Genomic DNA, 15,137 nt, shown 5'->3' on the forward strand with positions numbered 1-15,137 from the left:
AACAGACCCCAAGATACTTGAACTCCTCCATTTGGGGCATGAACTAGCCCCCAACCCAGAGTGGGCACGCCACCCTTTTCCGGCTGAGAACCACAGCCTCAGATTTGCCCCTCCGCAAATCGCTACCTTATCGTGGTGGAGGGGTTTGTGTGTCACAGGGGTCCCAGGAGCTATGTTGTCCAGGGGCTTCTGCCCCCTGGTATGGTCTCCCATGGCAAATTGGTCCTGGGTGAGGGACCAGACAAACAGCGATTCAGAAGACCCTTATGAGAAAACCATCGAGGGAACAATTCATCCAGCCCAGGATAGGGTTACTGGGGCCCCGCCCTGGAGCCAGGCCCAGAGATGGTACCCAAGGGTGAGCGTCTGGTAGCCGGCCCTCAGTCCAAGGGGCCCGGCCGGGCAGAGCCCGAAAAGGGGACATGGGCCCATCCTCCTGCAGGCGCCATAGGAATAGGGTGCATTGTGTGTCGGACGGCGGCCAGGAGTGGAGACCTTGGTGGACTGATCCCTGGCTACCAAGACTGGCACTTGTGATGTTAGTTGGACATCTTTGTAAAATTGATGAAATTATAAAAAAAAGTACCACAAGATCTTCATCAACCATGGCATCTGAAGAGTGTCTGATTGGCAGGACTTTCTTGTTGAGCATGACTGATCCCAAACACAGCAACAAAGAGCTTTGAATAACATCCTGGAGTAATTTTGTGTGTGTTTTTCAGCAACTGTCACACACGCTGAGCAAACTCAGCCTGTTCTTTTTTAGCAAATCTGTCACGCTGCTCCAGAGTTGATGCTCTTCTGGCATGGGCCTTGGACTTTATTATGGAGGTATTATGTATGCTGCATGCCCTCTGCATAATACTCCTTCCACTGTGGGGGGAGTATTAAAGTGTTGTTTGGGTTGTATCCCTCTTCTTTCTTTATCCAAACGTAAACAGTGCCTCATTGTCCACAGAGAGTTCTAGTTTAGTCTCATCTGACCAAAGGATGCTTCCAGTATGTATAATCTTTCTCCAGGTTGTTCTAAGCATACTTCAGTCTGTTTTGAAAGTGTCTCTTCTGCAGAAGTGGAATTTTTCTTAGTTTGCAGCCTTGGAGTCCATTCCTGTGCAATGCTCTAGGGGTTGTTTTCTTTGATATTACAATTCCCAACTTGGCTAGGTCATTTACTCATGTTAAGGTAAGGTCTGTATACATGTCTCTGATTACTTTTGTTTCTTGCATCTCACCTCTGCCAGGCTTGTTCTGCACTCTGTGGTTTACTTTGAATTTCTTGATGATAATTCTCACTCCATTTTTGACCCTTGGAAATGCTGTGTTACCTTTGTGTATCCACACAGATATAAGGAAATGAGAATGAGTCAAAGCCTTTACATAGTGCTGTTTATTGAACCATATGTCCTGTGTGACACCACACTAGGGACAAGTTGTGAGTTGAAAGTCAAGAGCAACTGCTCGACAATGCAAACACACGCAGCTATCACGCAGGGCGATCGTGGCTCAAGAGTTGGGAGTTCGCCTTGTAATCGGAAGGTTGCCGGTTCGAGCCCTGGCTTGGACAGTCTCGGTCGTTGTGTCCTTGGGCAAGACACTTCACCCGTTGCCTACTGGTGGTGGTCAGAGGGCCCGGTGGCGCCAGTGTCCGGCAGCCTCGCCTCTGCGCCCCAGGGTGGCTGTGGCTACAATGTAGCTGCCATCACCAGTGTGTGAATGTGTGTGTGAATGGATATGTAAAGCGCTTTGGGGTCCTTAGGGACGAGTAAAGCGCTATACAAATACAGGCCATTTACCATCTCTAGAGTTTTCAGAGAATGGTCTTTAAAAGAGAAAATATCCAGTAAGTGGCTGTTCTCTGGGTGAAAATGTCTTGTTGACTTCAGTCAAGAATCGCGAGAATGCTTGAAGGCAGTAGAAAACAGCACGTCCAACCTTCAGGCAGATAGGCTACAGCTGTAGAAGACCCCACCAGCTGCAAGAGGCTGAAGCTACAGTTCACACAGGCTCACCAATATCAGACAGTAAAATATTGGGTGGTCTCATTAAGCTCTAAATCTGCTACAACATTCAGATGGTACTGTCAGAATTTGGTGTAAACAACATGAAACCATTAATGTATCCTTGTATCAGTAATTCAGGGCACTCAGTCTGTAAGTTGTACGTGTTTAGTATTTTGTATTTCAGCTAGGAGTGAGAACTAGGAAGTGGATGGCCTTTAATTAATTGATTAGAGTGCAGGATTATATAATAGCTCAGTGAGTGTTCAGTTAGTTTTTGTGTGAGTTGCTACTTGTACTGTTTATATTCTGTTGTGTGTTTCAGGGTGTGAGGAATACTTTAGCAGGGGAAGAATCGCAGGTGGAGCTGCTCAAGGCTCAGCTCAGGGAGCTCTTCAGGTTCTCAGAGGACTCGCGTCACCTTTCTCATGATGTCTTGGCTGTTGTTAAAGAACATCAAAGGTATGTGCTAGGGAGCTTGTGTTTGTGTTTGTGTGGGAGTTTTTTTAAACCCCAAAACAAAACAAAAAATAAGGCCCCATAATGACTAATCATTTAGTAAAATTAATCATTTTACTTTCCTTAGATTACTGTTGTTATCTAAATGAGAATGTTAAAAGTGAAAATGTATGTGCTATAATAAATCTTCTGTTGAAAATATAATATAATGATCTGAAGAATGCTTGCACACACTTTATAAATGCAGGTATGTTACATTATAAATGCTGTGTTTAGTTAGACAGTGGAACCCCGACTTATGAAATTAATTCGTTCCAGAGGGTCTTTGGTAAGTCAAGATTTTCACAAGTCGAAGCACCTTTTTCAAACACATTTGCATGACATACAGTACCAGTCAAAGGTTTGGACACACCTTCTCATTTAATGTTTTTACTACTTTTCTACATTGTAGATAAATACTGAAGGCAAATATAATATATATGAAGCATATGTGGAGTTATGTAGCAAAGAAAAAATATTATTATATTATCTATATTTGAGATTCCTTAAAGTATCCACCCTTTGCTTTGTTGACAGCTCTGCAAATCCTCGGCCTTCTCTCGTTGAGCTTCATGATGAAGTCACCTGAAATAGTTCTTACTTCAGCACTGTGCCTTGTCAAGGTTCATTTGTGAAATTTCCTGTCTTCCTATTAAATTAGAAGCTGTGTCTGTGACTGGTAGTGTATCTTCACTGATGTGTCACCAGCAGGAATGTGGAACTTATTAGCTGCAAAATCTGACTCTGTTTATTTACTGTAAGGATAAATCATAACACCTTAGGGCTTCTGGGAAACTTCTTTTCAAACTGTAGTTGTACATTTCTTATGTGTTGTGTTTCAGTGTGAAATGTCGAGCAACTAGACTGTGTTCAGAGTCCGAGTTGGGACTGAGAAACATCCTCCAAGACCCGCTACTGGTCTACGACCAATGGAAAGATACGGTTTCTCAGGTGTTGGAAACGTCTGCTGAGGTCACAGACTTCTCCCATGTTGCCATGTTAGTCCAGAAGATTGAGGTAAAACAAATGCATTATCTTTAGAAGGACTTTTTGCTCATACAGAAAAATTCCTCACCTTTGTAAATTTGTGTATGTTAACCCCTGCAATTTGAATTGTTTGGTGCAACCAAAAAAAACTTTCATACTAGCTTAACACAAGCGGAGCAGACACAATCGTACAGGTTGAGAGGTCAGATGGGCTTTCAACACCTGCTATCAACACCTGCTACCAATTTAGAATCAGCTCTTTAACCTGACATGTAGAGCAGGGCGATATGACCAAAGATATTTATCACGATATACATTTGAAAATTTGCGATAACGATATAACTGACGATATAATTGACACGAGACAAAATACTTTACAACTCCACAACTTTATTAGTGCAAAAAACCCCATCAATGTATTTTCACTTAAACAAGCAGCTGTTTTTTTATGTGCATTAAAGTTATATAAAATTTAACAGTGCAAATGCAAATTCTTTGCTGACAGTTTAACCAAAAGGCATTTCCAGTGGAAACTGGCCGACATCTCCTCAGCATAACCATGTATAATATCCACAAAACTTAAAAGAGGTTATACACACACAATACGGTAACATTATGTTGAAGCACAGTACGTATCACTCCGCGAGGCTCCGCCTACTATAGCCGTAATGCTCCGACAATCCATCAAGCGCTGCGGCTTCGTAGCTTAGCAAAGTCATACTGAAACATTTGACAGATTTTCGAGCGCCGTGCACATAAAATCATTTCGAGGTCAGTAAACACAACCAGAGTTCATACATAAGGCACACGGGATTATAAGGGGCTCTGTCGACTTTACAGAAAAATCAAAGGATTGATTTTAAGTGCGCCGTATTTTCCAAACAACACGGTAATAACGACGGCCCGCTAGCATGCGCTACCAAAAATAGTGCTTTGTTGTGTATCTGACGGACGAAAGCTAAACCAGTTCCACACCAGTGAAGCTGCAGCATTTTAACAAACCAGTTCTGGTTCATCTGTTTCATTCAACGATCCGCTTTTGCTCTTCTCATTCTGCGTCGCCGCCATGTGCGTATGTAAACAAAGGCACTGCGCAGGCGCGTTTTACCCATATTCTATCGCGACATGTCATTTTCCTATCGTTGCCCAACATTACACCGGTGTTACCGTGAACGGTATGATATAGCCCAGCCCTGCTGACATGCATGTCTTCAGACTGTAGGGAAAAACTGAGCACAAACGGAGAAAAGGCATGCAGGCACAGGGAGAACATGAACACTCACACAGAAAGGTTTCAACCCAGTTCGTTCTACATTCTACAAAGACCTTGGTGGGAAGATACGATTCTATTGTCTGCTGCACTTTGGTCATCCTGATGTGTTATTTGTATTCTCTGATGTCATACAGAACCATAAGATAATTGTATCATAACGGGTTAACTTTCTTCACTTTGGAAAGTTTTGAGTTACGTAACTGAGTGTGACTGTAGGACAGTCAAAATTCTCAGTGAAAAGTTCTGTGTGAAAGTCTGCATAGAAATAATTTTTGAGTTTCATTTGAATGTTCATGTAAATATGTGGACTTTGAGAAGTTGTATAATGCTAGCTGGGCAGCATAGTGGCCTCACAGCAAAAGGTCCTCAGTTTGACTCCAACTCTATGTGCATCTATGCAACTCTTTGCACATGGAGTTTGAGTGGGTTCTTCCCATGGTTCAAACATGTGCAATTAGTTGGGTTAGGTTAATCGATGATTGTAAATTGCCCTGTGACAGACTGATCTGTCCAGGGTTCTGACTAAAAAGTTCAGGAATGAGACGTGTGAATATGTTCTTTTCTACTCTCTGCGCTAGTGTCTCCTGAAGGAAAGTGTCCAGCTGCAGGAGCGCTTCAGTCTACTGGAAGTGAAAGGGGACCTGCTGGACTCTGTGTTTGGTCCTGAGAGGTCTGATGGACTGCAGAGCGAACTGAGCACTGCCATGAGGAACAGAGAACTGTTGCATGTTCAGCTGCAGCAGAGGAAGAGCAGGCTGCAGGTATGAGCATGTTGGCGCCATCCACTGAGCTGTGTTTTGTCTTAGGTTTGAGTGTCAGTCTATTCAAAGCTTTACCGTATCCCTCAGGCTTAAAGAAAAGACCAAGACAAACTTTTTGGACTTTTAAACTGATCCTGAAATCATTAACAGGTCATGTTTGACAAGAAATGCATACAGAGAGCGATGAGAAAAGAGGGCGGAGTTGTCCAAGAGAATGTGACTATCAAATCAGTAAATATTTTCAGAGGCTACATAACAATCACGGGTTTGCCTTTGATATCAGAACAATAAGTAACCTGGCAACTGTTTTGTAATTAGTTCGTGTCAGTGAACAGACAAGATCGTCTTGGTGAATGCCCTTCTGTCTCGCTTTGCCCATACCAATCTTATTTAATTCAATTCAATTCAATTCAATTTTATTTATATAGCGCCAAATCACAACAAAAGTCGCCTCAAGGCGCTTCATAGATACAGAGAAAAGCCCAACAATCATATGACCCCCTATGAGCAAGCACTTTGGCGACAGTGGGAAGGAAAAACTCCCTTTTAACAGGAAGAAACCTCCGGCAGAACCAGGCTCAGGGAGGGGCGGGGCCATCTGCTGCGACCGGTTGGGGTGAGAGAAGGAAGACAGGATAAAGACATGCTGTGGAAGAGAGACAGAGATTAATAACAGATACGATTCAATGCAGAGAGGTCTGTTAATACATAGTGAGTGAGAAAGGTGACTGGAAAGGAAAAACTCAATGCATCATGGGAATCCCCCGGCAGCCTACATCTGCAATTTACTGCAGGCCTGCAGGATTTACTGCAGTGTAACAACAACGTCACTCATTAGATTTTGTGCAACACATGTGAGCTGTCACAGAAACTGAAATCATCAGATGCATTTACTAAAAGTGTGCATAAATGCATTCAAGTACATGCAGGATCTGGTGTAATTATCAAAGTAGATACTAAAAGATTGCTGTAAAAGCACGTGCTGTGCTGTCAAATCTTGGACGTAGTACTCAATGTTGTGTTCATACTATGGCTCATTCAATAAATTGTGTGTGTGTGTGTGTGTGTGTGTGTGTGGGTGGACGGGTATTAACATCTAACATCTTCAAACTTGGTAGTTGACTATACTTGTGGGGACAAACATTCCCCACGACTTTAAAGGCATTTTTGAGACTCAAAATGTGGTTTGAGTGTCAGGGTTACAATTAGGTTATGGTTAGGTGAATGAAATGAAAACTCATCTTCAAAGAATGAAGACGTCTGATTGACAAAATACTGTTAGACTTTAAGTTGACTGAAGAATGGTGCCGTTCCCATCCCTGAAAAGAGAAGTGTTTCAATATGCAGCCCAGGGATGAATGATAAGACTTAACGACATTTTCCTTCTCACAGGCATTCATTTCAAGAACCAAGGACTTCACTAACACCTACAAGCTGATGTGCTCAAAGTTGTCCAGTATCAAAGGCAGACTGATGACAGCTGATGGGCTACAGCCTGACATTCTCGCCAAAAAAAGCCAGTCAGACCAGTTTGGGGTGAGTTTTTTCACCCGCCAGACTTTGTTTAGACATTTATTAACCAGCCACATATAATTTGACTCTTCTATGACTATGTCTTTCTAAGCTGACAAAACAGCTGTGACCTGTATGGGCATGGACAGCACTCTCAGTGCTGGTTTGAAGGCCGGGTCCAAAGCCATGTCGCTCTTTGTATTCCTCAAAACTTTTCTCATCCTTGCTGGTACATAGTTGGACTGTGTTTGTCCAAGTATGCTGAAAGTTAGACTGTATTGTATTTGCTTATTTAGTTTCAGTTCACAGGAAGAGTCATACTGTAAAGTGTAAACCCTTTAAATATGAGTTAGTCAATGTCAGGAAACGCTGTCTCTTCATATTATTTCATTCAGTTGCCTCATTTAAGTTTTTCAATCCCGTGAGGTTCCAAAGATCACTCGTCTGAAGCAACTTTTCACTCTGAAAATGAAATTCTTATCATTGCTCTCAATTCCAAAAGCAAATGAAATATGTCGTCCACTGCTTTTAATGCCTTTCTCTGTTCAAATAGTCTGTTTCTCTCGGGAAGGTGAAGTAACGCGTGTGTGGTGGCCATGAAAAGGCTATTGATATTCTCCAAATACTGGAAAAGGAGCTTTAATGCTTCCTTTAGCAGAGGGTTTATAGAAGGAGAAGAGATGACTCTATGAGGAGATGATGAATGATTGGTAGAGAAGATCATCCAAATATAAATGTTAATCATAGCTGCATTTTTCATTTCATGCCAGAACTTACTGATGGCCTGTTAAAGGCACATGTTAACTATGAACTGTAACATGTAACAACAATGTTCTTGTCGAATTGTTGCCTTTCATGAAGAACGTAGCTTCATACAAGCTGTAAACCAAAATCCTGATGTATTTAATCAATTAAAGTGTTCTTAAGCTTCTGTATAATTTAGGTTTCAGGTCGTTGTTTTGTCAGCCTTTAGAATTATTGTTTATTTATTTATTTATTTTTATTATTAGTAGTAGTAGTATTACTGTTGTTTTTTTACTTGGGGTCAGCTGGCAGGAAAATGTATATTAGCCTGATGCTGCATTTGCAGGGTTACCTAACAGTGCACTAATTAACATACAAATGCAGCTAGTTTGTTTCAGTTATAAGCAGCATTCTGCCAAGAGCAGCGCACATGATCAGCTCAAAAACTAGCCGACCTGATAAAGGAGTAATGTATGTATCACAATAATGCAGCAGCTGGTTTTCAGTTTGTGTTTTTCTCTGAAAACATCAACAATTGAGATAAATAAAAGGCAGGAGAAACAGTGTTAATATAACTGTTGTGATAGAAACTGCTGGGGACTGATGCAGGATTTCTCAGAGGACAGCTGCATTACTACAAATTATTTGATGAAAACCTAACATCTCTGTCTAACAGCTGATCTGTACAATATATATAAGACACTTAATAATATTTACCGTCACTCCTGTGTGTTGATGAAGTGCTGTTATTATGACACGCTGTATTTCAGTTCAGTGAAGCTGTACACTGTTTCATCAAAATCCCAGTGTTACTAAGGTGTCATGATTAGGCTGTGTGGCAGGCAGGAGAGGACCCAAATGCAAACTCACGGGGACACGGGGAATAAACTCAGAAAGCACAGCTTTATTGCTGGAAAGACAGATCACGAGTAATACAAAAGTAAACTGGGAAAAACTAAATATAAAGCTCACCAGGGAACACAGGGAGAATCACACACAGCATGAGGGAGACGCAGACATAAATACACAGAGGGTTAATGAGGGAAGTGGGAGCACACGGGGAACAGGCAGGAGTAAATGCAACACTGACGGGAGACTGTCAAAGTAAAACAGGAAGTACACAGAGGTTCAGACAGGAGGAGAGAGAGCACGGACATAACGGGAAAACATGGAATAAAACACAAGGAGGGGAAACAAGGGTTCACAGATACACAGAGGGGCACACAGGGGGCAACCAAATAAGGAACATCTTAACTAAACAACCTAGGAACCAAGGCATAAATAAAGAACAAAATACAAAACACACGAAAACTAAGCATACTGGGCCAACATGGCCCAGGACCATGACATAAGGAGAATGATGCAGTGCTTGTCTCTCAGGGCGAGGACTGTAATGAAGCAACACTGTAGTTTCCATATGGTAATCATTCAACATGATGAACCAAGAGACTATGAGGGCAGCTGGATTCTTATAAAACATCTTTAAATAGTCAATAATTGCATTATTTTATTTGACCAGTTGTTACAAAGGCTGATAAATTTTGTGTACTGCTGGAGGGCTTCATGAAAAGGCAATTAGTCTTTTGGTTATCTCGAATGTTTCAAACTGTGAATGTCTGATCTTCCCTTAGTGAAACTGAAGTTCACTTCAGTTGAAGTTTAGATGTGTACAACATTTTATTTATTTATTTATTTTCATGTGCACACTTGCTTTTGTGTCTCCAGGTCATCCTGAAGGATGTAGAAGACTATGAAGCCCAGGTGATGGCACTTGAGACTCTGGTCTCCTCCAGTCAGACCAACAGGATTCAGTTTGAGAAACTCTGTGATGAATGGAAACATCTGCACATTGCAGTCAAGGTGAGGGGACATTCATATAAGAATATCCTGATACTCCCCTGGAACTGACTTTACTTCTGCTGGAGTTAGATTATCTGTGACCCTGAAGTAATATGATCATGTTGAATAACAAGATAAGTACCCACCATGACCTCAACCATCCAAAACAGGCAAGATTGTTTTTGATTCAAGCCCATGAACAGCAAGTCTCACACATGATTACAGAAGGGAGAGATGGTCTGTAACGTCTCCTTCTCGGGTGCCAGAAGAACCAGAAAACGAAATAAGAAAGATGTGCAGAGCTGTAGTAACTACTGAAGGATAAAGTTGATGAGCCACACCATGAAGATGTGATAGAGTTGTTGAAGCTAGATTTAAAAAGGAGAGGTGATGATCAGTGAGCAGCAGTACGGCTTCATGCTGAGAAAGAGAAACACAGATGTGATCTTTGCTTTGAGAGTGTTGATGGAGACGTATAAATAAAGTCTGGAGGAGCTTCACTGTGTCTCTGTGGATCTAGAAAAGGCGTATGATGGGTGTGTGGCGCATGAAGATGTCAGGAGTGGCAGAGAAATATGGGAGAATAATGAGAGCGTGGTGAGGTGTTGTAGGGGTAACAGATGGGTTGAAGGGGAGTATTTACATCACTGATCTCAGCGTCTTCTTGCTTGTTATGGTGATGGACAGGTTGATGGATGAGGTCATGCAGGAGTCTCTGTGGACCGTGATGTTTGCAGACAGTATTGTGATCTGTAGTCGGAGCAGGTGGAAGGTAACATGGAGAGCTGCTCTGGAGAGAAAAAACAGTGTTAGGTGTTGTCATCTGTCTGATTTCTCTGACTTTTTATGTGATTTATTGCTCAGCTCAGGAAAAATAAATTATTGTTGGTAACTTTAACATCCATGCAGATACTGAAAATGACAATCTATTATTACAGACACAATTGGCAATGTAAAGGAACCCACCCACCACTTAAATCACACTCTACATCTGTTCTCTGGAACATTTGAACATTTCACAGTGTTTCCTCACACACCTCAGTTTTCTCCCAAAATCCTGCTTTGTCTTATGTCTCTAATAGCATTTCATTTTACAATAATGGATTACACAGCAGTGAGAAATACATTTCATCACAGTAGACGTCTTTCTGAAAGTGCTGTAACAAAGTTTAAGGATGTAAGTCCTCCACTGTTATTTCCTTCAATACCACGTGCTGACACAGTGCAGAGCAGCTACACCAACTCTATTCACAGAGGTTGATTATTGTGTTAAGAATTTCCTCTGGCTCCTCTGAAAAAGAGCCTTCAGTCAGAAGTACTTGACTTCCTTGTTTAACAAACCTGCACCTTAAAGCAAATAACTCATAAGCTGGAGAGGAAATGGCATTTCACTGATTTCGAAGGTCTTCATTTAGCCTGGAAAAACACTTTGTTGCTCTGTTTAAAAAAAAAAAAAGAAAAGAAAAGAAAAAGCCCCCATAAGGCTAGAACATCTTACTATCCATCACTGATTGAAGAAGATAAGAACAAGCCCAGGTTTCTCTTCAGCACTGCAGCCAGCCTGTTGAGCCAAACGTTGCTTTAACCTTAATTAATGACTTCATTAATTTCTTGAGATTAAAGCTCTAACTATTAGAGGGGAAAAATAATCTCACAAACATAATGTTATGTTAGCCGACTAATCTTTGCTGTTGACAACAGCCCATATCCGTATAGACTTACTGGTCGTTTAATCTAACTGTTACATTTTTAATTGATGCCCAGTGCCAGTAAATTATTTTCCTAAATGTTATGCAGTCGCTAGGAACACCCCCAGTACAGCTACTTTCCAGACCACTGATTTAGACTCTTTGTCTCCAATTGATCTTTCTCAGTTAACTGTTACTGTACTCTGTCCTAAAAATCTAATCAGATGCTTACTCTGGATGCATTAGCTTAACTTTCACTACTTCTAAGTTCTTGACCAGCATATGTTGTTATAGCAGACACACTAGTAAGCTGTCTCTGAAACGTGATCCTGTACTGTTCGCTGGTAATAAGGTCCAGTCAGAGACGTGGAATAATGTCACAGTGTTGAAGAACCACAATGATGTGGTTCTGAAATTAATACAAGTAAGAAATAACATAAACATCTCTTTCACTGGTTCAGCATCTCTCACCAAATTATGCATGGACAGAGACAGATACCACAAAAGGATTATCATAACGACATAACAGGATGAATAAACAGAATCATAGTCAGTTTAGGCTAATTCTCTCATTTGTGACTCGACACCACCCTCGACACAATTGCTCACTCAAATGCTGTTACGCTTACACAGGGGTTCTTAGCAAAAACAGGTTCGTATGCTAGCACAGAAACTACATCAGGGGAAATCTTTGTGAACATTAACTCTCCACAACAACTGAAAACAACTTAGAAATGAGGAGTAGCCTGTGAAGCCAGTAAAGCTGCTGACACACAGCTAACAATAACAGCTGTCCACATGGTTGTATTAAATGCAACTGAAATAAAATATGTTCCCAATGTGACTTACTGTTTCTATGAACGCACACTTGCCAGCATTAGTCCTCCGTTCAGATCCATAACTTGCCTGCAATTGTTGCATCAAGGATGGACTCTGGCTATTGGCCCCTGTGGGAATCATGCTCCTCCCATGCAGGTAACGCATGCCCAGGCAGGAGGACTTTTTAACATATGTTCTTGGATGTATATAAAACAAATATTTAGGATTGCTTTCTTACATTTGCACAATATCTCTAAAATTAGAAACATCCTGTCTCAGAGGGATCCTGCAAAACTAGTTCATGCATATATTACTTCTAGGCTGGAGTATTGTAATTCACAAAGCCTCCATTTGATCCAAAATGCTGCAGTGAGTACAGACAAAGACTGGAAAGAGAGAGCAGATGTCCTTGAATGTCCTAGAATTATCATCTTATCTTGAAGACCTCCCAGTATCCCAGTAGAGCATTTCGGTATCAGACTGCTGGTGTACTTGTTGTTCCTGGAGTATTTAAAAGTAGAATGGGTGGTAGAGCGTTCAGCTTTCAGGCCCCTCATCTGTCGAACCAGTTCACAGTTTGGATTCAGGAGACAGACACCCTGTCTTCTTTTAAGATTATGCTTAAAATGTTCCTTTTTGACAAAACGTCTTTCAGGTGACACTGAATCCTCCCTTACTTACACTGCAATAGTTTTAAGCTTCTACGGAGCTACTACTAAGCTACTTTCCATGATGCATGTTTCTTCTTTCCTGACCTTTTCTTTTTTATCTTTTTTTTTTAATCGTTTCAGCCAAAAGAATCCTGCACTGCATGGATTCTAAGTTGTTTTTCCCTGACAAAGCTTGTCTAAGTTGTATTTTTCTTTTATATACAGGCAAAGGTAGATGAGAGTGACAAAATTGTTGCAGAACACGAGAGGTTCCATGACAGCCTTCTAAACATCGAGAAGTGGCTGATGATCATGAAGCAGAAGCTGATGTCCTTCCACAGCCCAACAGGAGAGTGGAGCATAGAGGGGCGCTGGCATGAAGCTGAGGTTTGTGTGTGTTTGCCAGTTACACTGGATGTGCTAAAACAATTAGATAGATAGATGTAGGACAATTCACTTACCTAACTTTTTAAACGAAAAACAGGAGAAAACTTAATCAACAAAAATGGCTTCTCACACCTACTGGGCTGCTCCAGTGGACAATATATAGAAGGTGAAAAAACCCTACAATTGCTACTTTACAAATCTATTTACAAGATTAAGGTTCTAACGCCAGACACACACACAAAAAGGTTGTACTTGGTTATACTTGCAAATCAATGGGCAAAGACACAAACAAATCAAAACCACAGGTCCTTTGTTGGATGGTGGAGGCTAGGAGAGAGGGGGCCAGGTGGCTGTCATTTGGTGGTTAAATACTGGGGATGTCAGGCCCTGACATGGTACACGCCTACTGGCTGAGGAAACTTGTGCAGACATAGAAGACAGCTACAAGTACCTGGGGATCCCACAGGCTAGAAAGCTGCAAGCACCACGTACCTGCAGAGGGTCAAGCAAGTCCTGAGGAGTCAGCCCAAGTCCAGCATCCTGAGGCTGTACGCTAAGTGGAAGGAAGGAGGCTAGGGACTAGTGAGAGTCAGCACCACAGTTGAGGATAAGACAACGAACATCCACAGATACATTAGGAAGATCCCAAACAACGGGTGCTCAGTACTCAGGCAGCAGAAACCCAAGAAAGAGGAGGAACCATCATGGAAGGACAAGACCCTGCATGGTATGTACCACCAGCAGATAGAGGAAGGTGGCATCCATAAATCCTACCAGTGGTTGGATAAAGCTGGACTGAAAGACAGCACAGAGGCACTAATCACGGCAGCACAAGAACAAGCGCTAATTACAAGATCCTTAGAGGGTGGAGTCTACAACACCAGGCAAGGCCCAGGTGCAGGCTGTGTAAAGACGCCCCTGAGACAATCCAGCACATAACAGCAGGGTGCAAGATGCTAGCAGGCAGGGCACACATGGAACGCCATAACCAAGTGAGGAGAAACATCTGTGCCGAGTCCCGAGGTCCAAATGGGAGACGCACACGGAGAATGACCGAGCTAAGATCCTGTGGGACTTCCAGATACAGACGGACAAACTGGTGACGGCTAACCAACCAGACATAGTGGTGGACAAGCAGAAGAAGACGGGCGTAGTGATAAATGTAGCAATACTGATAGACAGCAACATCAGGAAGAAGGAACATAAGAAGCTTGAGAATTACTAAGAACTCAGAGAAGATGTGGAGGGTGAAGGTAACAGTGGTCCCAGTGGTAATGGGAGTGAGTTTCAGCTGCGTCCACAAAAGAAGTGATTCACAGCAACCCAACAACCAGATACCATAGAAAGACTGTGGGCTGACAGTAAATGCATCAGAGGGTTACTTGGGCAGCTGGAGGCTAGAATGTCCAATTGTTAACGAGCTCTGCTGAAAGAGATGTGCAATGAGGAAATCTCTACCAATGTGGACAAAGCTTTACTCATGAGCAGAGTAGCGTTATGGAATATGGATGGAATACATTGGTACTTTATTTGACTTTGTATCACTGATAAAAACGATGCATCACTGAAGCAAGTGGAATAAAAGAAGATACTGTGGCTTTAGTGCTAAGACAAAAATATATTTTGTCTAGTTTGTCCACTAATATAAGTATTTCTTTCCCTTTTTCCACAGAGAGCACTGGGAGAGTTCCCAGAGAAGGAGCTCCAGCTGCAGCAGGTGGATATTCAGGGTCAGGGAGTTTTAAAGAAGACTTCTGAGGAGGGGCAGGTCCATATTCTTGGAGACATGAAGCGCCTAAAAGACTCTTGGTTGGCCCTGTACGAAATGAGTCTGAATCTGCACAGGTACAAGAAAAGCAGCCTAGCTTAGTGTGTGGTACTATCACAGTGTGTGGTACTATCACAGTGTGTGGTACTATCACAATACTGCTCCTAGCTTGTTTTCCTTGATCACTCTGGCCTTGTATCTATACCAAAAGGAC

At 42.0% G+C, this 15,137-nt stretch overlaps 1 protein-coding gene across 2 annotated transcripts in view; it reads left to right on the forward strand.

Moving 5' to 3' along the window:
• syne3 (spectrin repeat containing, nuclear envelope family member 3) overlaps positions 1-15,137 on the forward strand; it is a 46,273-nt gene that overhangs the window by 13,233 nt on the left and 17,903 nt on the right. For both annotated transcript variants that reach the window (XM_085143236.1, XM_085143237.1), the window contains exons 7-13: positions 2,323-2,459; positions 3,338-3,512; positions 5,334-5,516; positions 6,909-7,052; positions 9,498-9,632; positions 12,994-13,155; positions 14,828-15,000. In XM_085143236.1, coding sequence (XP_084999362.1) covers positions 2,323-2,459; positions 3,338-3,512; positions 5,334-5,516; positions 6,909-7,052; positions 9,498-9,632; positions 12,994-13,155; positions 14,828-15,000 — 1,109 coding nt within the window. The remainder of the gene's footprint in view (positions 1-2,322; positions 2,460-3,337; positions 3,513-5,333; positions 5,517-6,908; positions 7,053-9,497; positions 9,633-12,993; positions 13,156-14,827; positions 15,001-15,137) is intronic.

Source organism: Neolamprologus multifasciatus, chromosome 19 (assembly GCF_963576455.1).
Source record: "Neolamprologus multifasciatus chromosome 19, fNeoMul1.2, whole genome shotgun sequence".
Taxonomy (NCBI): Eukaryota; Metazoa; Chordata; class Actinopteri; order Cichliformes; family Cichlidae; genus Neolamprologus; species Neolamprologus multifasciatus.